The following is a 14310-nucleotide window of genomic DNA, read 5'->3' as shown; positions in this document are numbered from 1 at the left end:
CCAAGGAATCTGTGGAATCGAACATGGGCTTACCCTAAAGCTGTGGCTCAGCCTTGGCTGCACACTAGAATCACCTGGAGAGCTGTACACTCCCGCTGTCCTGGCCACAGCCCAGACAATCAGATCAGCCTCCAGGGCGAGGTCCAGACATCACCAGCTTTAAACCCCCCGAAGGTGACCCGGTGTGCAGCCAGGATGAAACCCACGGCCCTAAAGCTAAATGGGTAAAGTACTGGGGTGGGGGGCCCCCAACTTGTAGATGAGAACTTGTAGAAAAGCCAAGTCCTCACTTCTTTTGCATCTCTGACGGGTCCGCTTTACGGGTTATCTGGAAAGTGATGGTTGAAAGTGAGTAGAAGGTTGCTATTGTTTTAAAAAACCAAAGCTCACAAAACCAAGCTCACAAAAGCACTTTTTATTTGAGGCAAAGAGAAGTCTTGCTGAAAGGATTACAGTTCCAAGCAGTCAAAACTCAACTGTTAGTAGCACTATTTTGACCTGGTAGATTTTGCTTCTCTTTGGTCAGAAAAGAGTATTCAGGTTGTACTTTCCCCAGCAGGGCAAAAAGAAGGGCAAAGCAAACTAGAAGAGACTTCTACTCTACTGACAGGGCTCTATCAGATTCAACATCAAGCTAGACACGCCCTCGCTGGCCACTCTACAGGTTGCTGTCCCGCTGCCGAGTGACACAGGCCATACTACATTTTCAAGAAAAAAAAATGAGGCAGGAAACACAGGTATAGGTCACTTAGGGATGAGCAGGCATCCACAGCTTCAAAACTCCTCATGGAAGGGGTAATCCTTGTGGGAGGCACAGCTGTCAGGAGAAAGGAGAAAACAGTTGCTTTTTGAAGAGGTGATTTTGACTATACCCAACTCCCAACAGAGAAACGATGTGTCTCATTGAAGAAAGAAAACAGAACCTCAGAGGCAACAAGCTAGTTCTGAGTCTGCAGATCACGGTTCTGCAGCTGGGGGAAGCAACTCACCCTGCAGACCCCTCTACCACTACTGTCACCAAGCGGCACACGTGTGAGGGACACCCCCTCCCCATGTGCCCAGCACTGTGCCTGGGCCATGCAGGATGGCAACACGATTTCTGCCTCCTAGTAACTCAGTCTAGTTGGCAGGACCAGACAGCATCTTGTGGTCTTAAACAATAAGAGGGTATAATAATATCAGAAAGTAGGCCAGGCACAGTGGCTCACGCCTGTAATTCCAGGCTGAAGCGAGAGGATCACTTGAGGCTAGGGGTTTGGGACTAGCCCGGGCAACATAGCAAGATTTCCATCTTAACAAAAAAATTTTAAAAATTAACCAGGCATGGTGGTGCATGCCTACAGCCCCAGCTACTTGGGAGGCTAAGGGGGGAGGATCGCTTGAGTCCAGGAGGTCAAGGCTGCAGTGAGCTGTGATCATGCCATTACATTCCAGCCTGCGTGACAGAGTAAGAGCCCATCTCAAAAAAAAAAAAAAAAAAAAAAGGGATGTTGAAACTCTGTATGTGACTGAATCTCTAAGGATAAGAGAAGCAACGGCAAGTGCTCTGAGGACGGAGGGAGCCTCCTTGTATCAGTGGGGGCTGAAGTGAGCACAATCAACAGTTGGAGATTTTATACTGGAAACAGGGCAGGGAGCACAGGTGCAGACGTCTTTGCCAAAGCTCACCCACTGTCCATCTAGTAAGGCCAATGGCTGTGCTGGGAACATAAAGGCAGGAACGCTGGACAGATGGCTGAGCAAGGCATGCAAGGCCAGAGTTATGTAATCTGAGCTGGGTGCTTAGAGTCTGTAACTCTTATTCAAAACCATTCAAAAGTTCTCCATGGCCTGCCTTTTTTGTGTACCCAAGGAGAGTGACACTGACATCAGCAGGTCAGGCTCAGTAAAGCAGTATCTGCCAGAGGGGTGGCATGTGTGTAGAGAAAACTCCCTGGGAGACCGGGGCATGTCAGGGCTAGTCTCTTCCTCCCACTCACCACCACGTAACAGGATAATCGAACAGAGCTTTCTAGAACAATACTGGAGGGCAGAGGAGTCTAACTGTAAAGGGAGCAATGAGAAAACCACTGTGGTTCCTCAGCCCTAAGAGCTTCAATCCACTGTCTCAAGTGGGAGAGGAAAAGGAAGATGGATGAATGGGAGATTCTGAAAGGAGAACGAAAGTAGCTTGGTGACTGATTTATTCCTCTCCTCCTTGTCCACTAGATCCAAAAATGATTTCAATGTCTAAGGCTAAGTAGCATTAATAAAGATGTCTGAAAGGGTGGCTGGCCTGGGGCTGCCTGTGACATGCTCTGTTTGTGGCCTGTTTTGAGTGTGAGGCCACAGTGTGGCAGCGGCAGGCTCTCCAGACACACGCATGCCTGAAGCAGGGCAAAGTTATCGTCCACGACGCAGACTGGGCAAACATCTGCCTGGGGCAGTGGCTGAAGCCACCAGCAGTGCAAACTCCGGGGAGGGAGAGGGGACAGACTGGAAAGGGAAAGCTGGTGGCCCACCCCATCTTAGGGAATGCTCAAATTTTGCTTAGAAGAGGAAGTACTAAAGGAGAGTGTGTGGGAACAGAGAGCTCAGATGAGAGTAAGGGTAGTGAAAGAGAAACAGGGTCTTAGTCTCCACTGCAAAATGAGCAGTTCCTTCTTGAAAAGCAGGAAGTAACTTCCACGCGTCACCTAGTTATTGTAATGGTAGGAAAAGAGAAAACCCCCAGAAAACCTTCCTAGGCAGCTGCTTCCAAACTACCACGCAGAGGAAACAGAACCACAGGATGTATGGCTGGAGGGACGGAGGTGCCTGCTGCTCAGAGGGAGGGCCTGTTTTGGAGCCACGTGGCTTACCAGGGTCAGAGCTGGGACTGTCTCAAACCCCAGCCCCAGGGGCTTCCGACCAAACCCCTTTCATTAGGGTCATTAAGACAAAAAGTCACAGGCAAATTCTTCCAGAGTTTGATCCAGGGTCACCTGGGATCACCTGGTTTCAGATGAACCACTAGGATTTTAAAATTAAATGCCAAAATATGTAGTTACTTCAGGCCAGGCCAACAATGCCCCGGGGTTAGAAGAAGATATCAGGAGCGGATCTCTTGGCATCTTGGCTTCATGCAGTACAGCTAATGCAAGGTCATGTGGCAGAGAAAGCAAGGTAATGTGCAAAGCAAGAACAGCTGTGACAGGAGCGCATGGGCGCTGAGGCCTGCAGGGATCACTCTTTTGCTCTGCAGTATCTGAGGATCTCCTGGGAACTGCTCCTCACGCTGGGGCTCACTCACCTCAACAAGGCACAGACCCTCCAGTTCCTGTTGTAGCTGAGTAAGGTGGTCATATCCTGGTTGCTCAGTTCAAAGTCAAAGACCTAAAAAACAAACCAAAAAAATCCAGTAAGCTCTGCAAATAAAAAAAAAAGACGAAATACTGTGCAGGACCCAGATGTCTTCCATGGCTTTGAGCAGAGATGATAAACTGAACTTAGAAAAAGCTGATTATATTACTATTCAGGAAATGTGCATGTTGGGCTAGATAATATATGGAACGATGAAAACAGTCCTTCCTTTCCAGAACCTCCCAGGGAAATGATACATTTTATTTCATTTCAAAAAACACTACTGAGCACTTCTATTGTGATACGCTGCAGTGAGGAGTAGAATCATGGGTAAGATGTGTCTTTGCCTCTACTGATGAAGCAAACAAAGGGCAGAGGTATTTCTACAGCTGTGCCACATATAACTAATCACACACTGTGTAAGGCACTCGACAGAGCACAGGAAGGGCAGAGGTATTCCAAATGGATTCCAGCTGGGGAACTGAACCACCACAGCCGAAGAGGAGATGGTATTTGACATGGCCTAAGAAGTATAAGGTTCTGACAGGAAGGGCAAGAAAGGTATACTGGGAGAAGAGAACCACCTGCATGAAGGCAGCAGGCGGTACAGAACTCAGCTGGCATGGAGGCTGGGAGGGAGGCAGGCAGGCAGCACTGGGTGAGACCCACATGAGGCCAACACACACTCCCAGAGCCGAAGGGCTCTCAGCTTCAGATGATCACAGAATGTGCAGAAAGAGAGTCTGCTACAGGCTCTGTGATTACGATCACAGAAAAATGTGCCCAAGTTACACAGTAAGATGCAAAAATAAAATGGGTTAGCATTTTGAGAGTAGTCATTTATTTTTTCTTTCCTAATTCCTTAAAAAATGAAATATGAAACAAAGGATGCATCTCCGGTGGGCCATGCCTTTCCCTCAGTGGCCACGGTTTTGCCACTTTATCTTGTGTACTCAGAACATCTACCTGCACGTAAGAAGAAAACGTCTCCTCTACTCAACAATGAGCTCCACTTCCCACTTCAGGGATCACTCTCATCCCTGTCTCATGCGTGACAGGTGGCAGGCATTACGGCCACGGCCTCTGGGCAGTGGAATCAGGCAAAACCAGCTGCTCACCTGAGCTGGGGCCTGCCCAAGAGCCCCATGCCCATGGTTGTGCTACGTGCGGCACAGATCTTGGATAAAGACAGCTTCCCTGGCAGAGCCACTTCGCTCCCTGAGAACAGAGCTTGGGCCATCAGGACTCCCCTGAGTTGCTCTCCTTTGGGCGTGCCCCCACCCCGACTCACCAAAGCTGCAAGGACGGGCGGGGAGGGAGGTGGTGCCCGGTAGCCTGAGCTGCTCCAGCTGCCACACTGAGCACTTTGCCTGTGCCCTGACACACGTCTAGGCTCTGTCCATCATCACATGAACTCCCTGCAGAGCTGGTGAGTGGGCTAAATGGTCCAGAGGGTCCTTTGCGGTCCCTGGACTTATCAGCACAGCAACATTTCTCGATCACTTACTAAGGTATTAAGCACCACGTGAAGTGCTTTGATGCATCACTTAATCTTCGTAACAACCCTCAAAATGGATATTATTTCATAGATAGGGAAGCTGAGGCACTGAGCAGTTAAGTGACTTGCCCAAGGTTATGCAGCTGGTAACTAACAGTTTCAGCGCAGGGCAGGTCCAGGCAGTGAAGCTCAAGAGCGAGATTTTCTCTGGGTAACCTCTCTGTGTGGTTGAAGGGCCTGAGCAAAGGTGTAGGTGTGTGTGTGCACAGCACAGGGCCCTGGAGGCACAAGGCCTGGCTCTGCACATGACTCCACCGGTGAGGTGTCTGTCTCAGTCTATGGCTTGCTCGCCATGGCTCCCTGGCCTCAGAGGAGAGGATGGTGGGGATCCCACAGATGACACTCCAGGGACAGGATGAGCGGCTTCCCCCACCGCCCACTCCACGGAGGAGGGCCAGGCCTGACCAGCCAAGATCTTACCTTAAAGTTCTCAGCAATGCGTTCCGGTGTCACAGACTTGGGGATCACCACCAAGTTCCTCTGCATGGGGAACCGGATCAGGACCTGTGAGCCCAGGGAGATAATGAGTGTGTACACATGCCGGGCACTCGCACCATCATCACAGTGTCACACAACCCGCAGAAGGACATGCGAGAACTCCGCAGGTGATCAGAGAGGGCCTCCAAGATGGCAGGTCACAGCTAGCAACAGGTAGGTGACGCATTCAGGTCCAGATCTGACTCCAGAGTCCTGCGCTAGCCACCGTGCCACACGCTTCAGTATCTCAGGCATATCACGAGACCACGTGAGGCCCTCCACTGGCTAGAAACGCACACTACCACTCAGGGGAAAGAACATTCCCTGCACAGCTGGTAAGAGCTCTTACATTTGTACAGAGATGAGCTTCCACATCAATGAACAAGTGCTGGCCCTCGTGGCAGTCACCCTTGGGATAGTGGGGGCAGGCACTATTACTCTAAGAGCCCATGCCACTCTTCTAAAGCCCCCATCTGTGCCCTGTCCACTCTGCACTTGAGGACCCTGAACCATACTTCCTGTGAGGGGGTAACAGGCTCAGTCACTTCCTCCTCTTGGCTAACAGGACCATCAGGAATGCAGGGAGTTCTGGACAGTCAGGAACACCTGAAGTGGCTGTACCTGGGCTGTAGTTTTATTGTGCTTGGCTGCGATCGCCTTGATCCTGGGATCCTCTAGGAGGGAAGGGTCCTCGGGCTTGGCCCTGAGGATAGAAAGACAGTCCAGGTCACACCATCATGGCCGCCACTCATGGCAGCCAGAAACCCTAACCCTAATCCTCCCATCGACCTCAGAGGGCAGCCACCAGTCTCTTCCTCAGAGCTGGGTTAGGAACCCCCCAATCCTTTGGAAAAAGAGTAGGTGTCTTGCTACTAGAAACGCCAACCCTTCCAGGAAAACCAGCAAGAGACTCAGGGGAAATTTTGCAGATCAGCCCCAGAAACATCTTCCTTGAGGCTATATTGTTCTTTTTAGTCATTTCTAATCTTCACCAAGTGACATGGGAACATGAGCCTGTGGGAAGCTCACCAGGGCCTGTCAGGAGAGCCGAGGGGGCTGTAGGCGGTCACCACGATGCCTTTGGAGTGGCAGTACTGGATTAACTTCTCCTGAGTGAGGTACGGGTGGCACTCAATCTGCAAATGCAAACACAAGAGCTGATGGGAGCACTGTGGCTACATGCTGATATGACACAGATGAAGCTTCCTATGCTAAAGTCCCTCCCTAGCCCATAGAGAAAACTATGTATAACAAACACCCTATTTCCCAGATAAGCTGTACCTTCCTGCAATACCCAGGTAGTATCCCTGATGTTACCATGTTATTACTATCATCTTATTATAGATGTTCTCATGGGCCCTAGAGGCTTTTCCTGGCTTTAGCCACTTATCAGTTATCACAGGTCTGAGGATCTCATGGCTGCCTCTTTGTCAGAACCCAAATTGTCACAAGCCAGGCTCAAACCCTTTGTTTCCTGTAAATTTCCTCTCCCAGATGTGCTGTGTCATGCTGAATCATAACTCAGGACTCTGGAGCTGTCTCCTGGCCACTCGCTGGGTGAGGTGGATGAGAAATCCCTACCAGCATCAGACAGTAAAACAGCATCGTTGCAATGCCAGTGTCCCTGGGGAACGTTTACCTGGTTAACTGCAGGCTTATATTTTAAGCCAGGTTTGTTTAAGATCGCCTCCACCTGGAGATGGTTGAAGTTGGAGATGCCAATAGCTTTCACCAGCCCTTCATCCACCAGCTCTTCCATGGCCTACAGAGAAAAGTGTGTCTGTGTGGTGCAGAAACGAGCCCAGAAAGGACAGGATCAGAAGTGTCTTTTGCACCAGTTTAACGGGTCCTGCCCTCACTCTTCAGTGCCAGCGAATTAGACCTTTCAGAAGCCAAGAGACAGTGAGATGAAAGCCAGGCTGGCTTTAATGAGATAAGAAGAGCAAACAACAGTGACAGAATAACCAAATGCCATGTGAGAAATGGCAGGCAGATTGCTCCTAAGAAGAGGGAACCAGTCATGAAAACAAGGTCCAACCAGGGGCTGGTCTTACCGCCCATGTGTCCAGAATGTTGGTGTCACTGGGAACCACATTGCCCGACTCATCCAATGGGAAAAATTCCTTCCCAGGCTGTCATTACAATAAAAAACAAACAAAGCAATCAGTAACAGTCCTTCACAGACCTGCTGAGGGAAGCTGGCATCTAAAACAATTCTAAACCACCACAGCTGGCTAGGGACCATCTGTGCGCCAGTATGAAAAGGAAACAGGTGGACAGCCAACACTTCTCTATCAAACGGGCTGGAGCTGAGACTCTCAGATGGAGACACAGACACTACTTTGCCACCGAGATGAGCCCCGCCACTGACTGCAATGTGTGGATACAGGAAGGACTCAAGACCAGGACTCATGGGGCCCAAGGCCCGGCTGGTCACTGGCCTATAAAACTACCACCTGGCCCAGTCTCCCCGGCTTATCCCTAAAATCCAAAGATAAAAGTCAAGTCCCTTCAGCCCTGACATGCTGTGGTGCAATAAAACAGGGCTACAGGATAAAGCTAAATGCACACTTTGAACCTGGCTGACAGCAGAAAACTGAGGCAGCAGCTAGAAAAAAGGCAAAAGACATAATAATTCTCAAGTTCTTCTTGTGCAAAGAACCAGACAGCCAACAAATATTTACCAGGCCTCCACAGGATAGGGTATGTGTGCAGAATGTGGGTGGGGACTCATGTGTGTGGAATGTATGTGTGCACGTGCTTGGAGGGGAGGGCCAGGGTACTGACCGTGCCTCATGGCCATGTGCACTACCGACAACAGCCGTGTTCGCTGACAGTTTTAAATTGCACAACTAAAAACTGACAAAGAGCAGTGCTCCTCAAACTTGGAAGAAGTGTGCATATGAGTCACTGCTGGTGCAGATTCAAATGGCCTGGGTGGGGCCCGAGACTGTGATTTCTAAGACGCTCCCAGGTGATGCCGGTGCTGATGATTCACTGGCTATACCTTGAGCAGCAAGAACAGAAAGTCACCCACACATAACCTGCTAAGGGAGCTCAAAACACACCACAGGTTGCACCTGAGCCCCGGGGGACCTGGTTTGCACCAGGCATCCCATACCTTAAAGCCAGTTGGCCAGTGAATAAGGTAGAGGTCCAGGTAGTCCAGCTTCAGGTCGCTGAGTGTCTTCTGGCAGGCTCCTTTCACCAGGCCCTTCTCATGGTACGTGCACCACAGCTAAGCCAGCGAGAGGGCACACGTCATCATTGCCAGCCACAAGGCAGCTTCCTGGCTGGAAGACGGAGCAGTCTCCTCTCCCCAAAACCCATTTGTTTCACCATGATGCTCTGAATGGTTGTGAGGGCATTTCCACTGTGTACTAGATCCTAACTTTCCAAAGGCAGGCAGGATGACCAGGTCACCGAGACCTCTTACAAGGACCAAACAGAGGACACAAAATGGAATGGACAGATTGGCCAGCCTGCCCTAGGCCTAAGCATGAACTCTCAGGGAAACTTCCCCCCCGGGCTGGTGTTTGTGGAGCCAGCCCCATCCTCCTGCCTCATATCCTTTGTGCATCGATATTTCAGGTCAAAGACAGTGGCCAGCAGTAGAGATTCAGTTTGCAGAGGGGAACCAAGTTCCATCCTTGAAAGCGACTCCCTGGAGAGGGAGGGCCAATCCACAACCTCAGCCTCATCAGCATGGGGCTCTAAGCAATGGGCCCAGACGGAATGAACGTTCAACAGAGGGCCAAGGATGGGCAAGCTCTGGAGCCCTGTATGGCCCTGAGTGACACGTTTCCCCTGGAAGAATCGCCCGTCAGTGAAAAGTGTAGCTGTATTGAGTGTGGACTTGGCTTTGGGCTGATGCACCAACAGACAATGGGACCAAGAGTCCCTTCCAGCCCCACCGTGGAACAATACCTTGCTGACGATGAAGAGCTCCTCACGCTTCACCACCTGCTCCCTGAGCTTCTCCTGAATGGCCACCCCCACCTCATTCTCATTCTGGTACACATGGGCACAGTCGATGTGGCGGTACCCGACGTCAATGGCCACCTTCACGGCCTCAGTCACCTGCCCTGGAGGGGACTGAAAGGAGAAAGTACATGAGCCCTGCAGAATGCAGAGTTTGCCCAGCTTGGAGGAGGGGCAGTGGCAGCCGCCGATCCCTGCTGACCAGCCTGCCGCTTTGTTCAGCGAACAGACCAGGTGCACTTCCGCAGTATTCTGGACTACCAGCCTCAGACGTGGGGGATGGAGGTGAAAGGCCACACAGGATTGCCCTGTAGGAGAATCTGACAGCCACTGAAGCGCAGGTCAGATCACTTTTAAAAGATATGCTGAAGTCATCTCATTTTCTTGCTTCTTCACATCCACTGATTTGCAAACCACTGTATTAAAAACATTTCCCCACACTCTCAATGCTGAGATAGTAAGGGAAACCATTTCCTCCAAATATCTGAAAATATTTCAAAAAAAGCTGTCCTACGGACCCCAATTCCCACTTGGCCCCCCAGTTCAGCCAGCGAATGCCTGCCCCTTATGCTCTCTTTTCATGCATGGCTTCTGATACCAGCAATTGCTTGTTTTCAAGCAGTTCTGGGAGATTATCATGAGGTCAAGAACATCACTGATGTTGATTCAAAGGCCCATGTATCAATTCTCACTGTATGAGGATCTGCTTCAAGAGGTATAGAGACAGGGGAGAGGGCCCCTCAGAGATATTAGCAGACAGAAATGAGTTAAAGGGAAACCAGGGGGAATGTGGATCATGGAAGATCACCAAATGGTTAGTGGTAAACCTGGCAAAATGACTGAATGGGTGTCCATGGCCAAGCCACCTGACCATCTGAGTGACCAGAACAGCTGTGGGGAGCCTGGCTACTGGAAGAGGAAGAAGTGCCTACATGGCATCGTGCTTCACTGGCACCCAGACAGACTGCATGGACAAGTACCCCCCAACTTTCACTATCCTGCTATGATTACAGAGCTGAACAATAAACTTGCGCAGTGGGCTGTTGAATGAAGAGTGCATTCCTTTGAAGAGCTGGGGTAGAAACAAATGAAAAGAAAACCCCCCCCAGGGCCATAGCAGCTGCAGACATCTGTGTTTTGACATCAGCTATTTTCAACAGGCATTGGGGAAGAAAGGCACCCAAGTGAACAAGCCCATTACCAGAGCCTGTTAGCAAGGAGCTCACTCTCCACCTCAGAGGGACCAGCGAGGCAGGGTAGGATTGCTCATCGAAGGTGTGGGTTAAGAGGAGACCTTTAGAGGACCTCAGAAGCTGCTCTTGCAGCCTTTCCCACTCTGCACGGTTGAAGGAACAGAGAATCTCAATTTCCGGAAAGAATGCCTTACCGCAGGCTCTGAGTGGTGTCTGGGCACAGTCACCACTGATGAGAGCAGGGAGAGCAGAGGACATCCCTACCCCAGAGAGAACAATTGGGGTCCAGGCAGGAAACTGCCCAGGACACACTGAACTTTCTCCAGGCTTGATGGTGCCTTGATTGATTTTTCTCTGAGGAGCTGCTGCAGCATGTACTATATATACTGTGCCTGCCCGATCCCTCGAAGCCTGGGACAGAGGGGAGGGCATACTCCGCAGGCTCGCCCTAGCCACGCACCGCCTGCCACGCAACTGGTGCGGGGGCAGGAACACGACTCAACCCAGGCCATGAGACTCAATCTTTGCACTTGAATTGGAACCACTAAGACCAGCCCTGGTTCTGCTGGGGTCACTGAGCTGGGAGAATGTCAGCCTGGAGCTGCTGGAGGGAAGCAGAGGGAGGCTGAATCCTGGTGACAACATTTAGAACCCTGAATCTCAGACACCTAACGTCAGCAGCTGTCGTTTGGGAAGTCAATCAATCCCCACCCCAAACACACATTTTTTTTTTTCCTGCCTAAGGTTAAAGTGGTTTTTCAGTTCTTTGGAATCCATAGAGCACAGACTAGGATAATCAAGGTTGTCAAACGGTTGGCACGAAATGAAAAAGAAAGTTGTGAGATGTTTTTCTAGAAAGTAAAGGACACAATGATTGCAAGAGGTCACGAGGACGCTGCTGCCGATCGCTCCTTGGATATGTGCCATTCACTGAGACATGTATGCTGTGAGGCTGACCAAAGTGCTCAGGGAAAAAGTCACCTTTGCAGTGAAAATGTAGGAGGATCCACAACCACATTCAATGCTAATGATCTCAATATAGAGCCCTTCCCTGAGAGAAACTAATTTGCCTTAGGACAAATGAAGCAGCCAACTTAAGCTATGGTAAGAAACCGTTCACTAAACTTGGGAATGCCAACACAGGATGACAACATCTCCCCATTCCATGTCAAAGAAGAGAAAATGCAAACAGAGAGAAGGGTCCAGATTGACTTCTAAAAAGAAAGTAAACTGAAAACATGCTGGGTGGCATCCAGGCACAGCCATTACTGATGAAGAGCTGTAGAAATGCAGCATATGAAACACTCCAGTTGCAACTCAATCATACAAATCCTACATGTTTCTAACCCGATCCTGCCACTAATCTGTGTGCCCTTAATGGGCAAAGCCATGCATGCCCATTCCTCCTGGAACTTCTGGCTCTGCAAAGCTCTACGTTGGGCAGTGACTTTGCAATGCTCTGGGCTGATAGCACCAAGTGATGGCAGTGAGAAGCCTCTGCCCTTGAGTCCTCCACCACCTCTTCAAGACAGGGGTCCTACTTCCTCCTTTGATAACACCGGTCGGCTAATACCAACTCTGAGACACTGATAACTAAAATCAGTGTCTCCCTCCTACATAGATACACACAACACTCCTTTTAAAACCTAGTCCTCTTCCCTTTTGCTTACAGGTCTTTGATAGTTACTTCAAGATACCCCTCCCTCTCTTCCCTCTGCAAGTCAAAAAGCAAGCCACAGTGCCACACAGGAAGACCGTCACAGGACCGTGTTTATGGTAAAACCAAAGTATCTCAGAGATTGGATATTTTGCAATATTAACCACGGGATCTCTGGGAAGAGGGAACTCTTCTTCATTGTACGTTTTTGAAATGTTCTCTAGTTAGCAGGTGTTACTACTGAAATGAAAGGGTAGGGGGACAGGGCAAAGGGCACTTCACTTTGGGTAAAGAAACCGACCTGAGTAGGAAGCATGAGAATGGTGTGCTGATAATCCTGGAGCAAGGTACAGGAAACCATCACTCAGAATCAGGTTCGGCAACAGAGATTAACTTCCTCCTGTTCTATTTTCATCAATTTGTCCCAAATTCTAAGACACTGCTATTTCTAACTAGTTGAGATGTGGATGGACCAGGACTGACCCTGTAGGGGCAGGGCTTATTTAAATATCTTTGGTCTTAAAGAGGAGGAGATGGGGGCTTTAGAGACACCAGGGAAGTGAACAGTAAATCTGGCTCCTGTGTTACTTCCATGCCCACAGCGCCTCAACCCTCACCCCATCCAAGGATCTTGGGCCATCACGAGCTTACCCCACTTGGGGAAGGTGGAGCAAGTCTTTCTTGGCACATTTTCTTTTACCTCACCCATTCTCAAAGTGGTTGCTATTGCCCCAAAGAGACAAAAATTAGTTCTTTGGGGCAAAAAAGCCCCTCAGCTTATAGAATGGCTTGTGACCCTCTAGAAGGCTACTGGCCATAAGCAGAAGTACAATATTATCTGTGATATTACAATTTTATTTTGGGGCAAAATTGGGGGGGGGGAGTCTCACAAGGCTCCTAGGTGGGAGGGAGGTAGTGATCATGGTAAAATATGGAGAAACATACTTGTACCTTCAGCCCTAGGAGTATTCTGCGAGCATACATAAGAGACTTACAATGACTATTTACCTCCAACAATTTTTCAACTAGATTAAAAACTATCAGTAACAAGACACTGGCTGGCACCAGACACTATCTCTGTTTTAAAAGCTTCCTGGCTTTACAATGCTATGATGGGTTTTTTTGTTGTTGTTGTTATTTGTTTCTGAGACGGAGTTTTTTTTTTTTTTTGCTCGTCGCCTAGACTGGAGTGCAGCGGCGCCATCTCAGATCATTGCAACCTCCGCCTTCTGGATTCAAGTGATTCTCCTGCCTCAGCCTCCTAAGTAGCTGGGATTACAGGCACCCGCCATCATGCCACACTAATTTTTGTATTTTTAGTAGAGACGGGGTTTCACCATGTTGGTCAGCTGGTCTCAAACTCCTGACCTCAGGTGATCCACCTGCCCTGGCCTTCCAAAGTGCTGGGATTACAGGTGTAAGCCACCGTGCCTGGCCAGTGGTCTTGTTTACTATCCATTGTAGAAGGCAAGCCTGCCAGAAAGAAACCCTGTCCAAGCCACATGGGTCTGGGGCAGAGATGGTCTCCCTACCTGCCTGAAACCTCCACCTGAGGTGAGAATGGAATTTGAGGACCTTCAAGAGTAGAGACTACCAGAATCCTGCTGAGGGTCTGAAAGGTACAACACAGCCGCTACGGCAGGGAAAGACCCAGGAAAATAAGGAACTGCACCTGCCTGCAGGGCCTTCTCCAGCTGTCACAAAGACAGGCAAAAGATCACATCTTTTGTCCAGCATCTGTGAAAGCATACATACACACATACAACGGAAAGGTTTTTTTGTTTTGTTGATTTTTTAGATGGAGTCTTGCTCCATTGCCCAGGCTGGAGTACAGTGGCGGGATCTCAGCTCACTGTAACCTCCACCTCTGCGGTTCAAGCAATTCTCCTCCCTCAGCCTCCAGAGTAGCTGGGACTACAGGTGCGTGCCACCATGCCGGGCTAATTTTTTGTATTTTTAGTAGAGACAGGGTTTCACTGTGTTAGCCAGGATGGTCTCAATCTCCTGACCTCAGGATCTCAGCTCACTGTAACCTCCACCTCTGCGGTTCAAGCAATTCTCCTCCCTCAGCCTCCAGAGTAGCTGGGATTACAGGTGCGTGCCACCATGCCGGGCTAATTTTT

General features: G+C 49.7%; 1 protein-coding gene across 1 annotated transcript in view; it reads right to left on the bottom strand.

Annotated features, from left to right (window-relative positions):
• Window positions 1–400: 400 nt before the first annotated feature.
• The window catches only part of AKR1B1 (aldo-keto reductase family 1, member B1 (aldose reductase)), a 16876-nt gene continuing 2966 nt past the window's right edge, over window positions 401–14310 (bottom strand). The window contains exons 2-10 of the mRNA XM_011995824.1: window positions 9284–9451; window positions 8478–8594; window positions 7411–7488; window positions 6996–7118; window positions 6386–6492; window positions 5978–6059; window positions 5300–5383; window positions 3272–3354; window positions 401–817 (exon numbers count right to left, since the gene is read on the bottom strand). Coding sequence (XP_011851214.1) covers window positions 775–817; window positions 3272–3354; window positions 5300–5383; window positions 5978–6059; window positions 6386–6492; window positions 6996–7118; window positions 7411–7488; window positions 8478–8594; window positions 9284–9451 — 885 coding nt within the window. The 3' untranslated portion in view covers window positions 401–774. The remainder of the gene's footprint in view (window positions 818–3271; window positions 3355–5299; window positions 5384–5977; window positions 6060–6385; window positions 6493–6995; window positions 7119–7410; window positions 7489–8477; window positions 8595–9283; window positions 9452–14310) is intronic.

The sequence above is a fragment of the Mandrillus leucophaeus genome, unplaced genomic scaffold (genome assembly GCF_000951045.1).
Source record: "Mandrillus leucophaeus isolate KB7577 unplaced genomic scaffold, Mleu.le_1.0 Scaffold5, whole genome shotgun sequence".
In the NCBI taxonomy this organism is placed as follows: Eukaryota; Metazoa; Chordata; class Mammalia; order Primates; family Cercopithecidae; genus Mandrillus; species Mandrillus leucophaeus.
The sequence above is the reverse complement of the archived record's forward strand: the minus strand, read 5'-3'. Positions and strand labels throughout refer to the sequence as shown.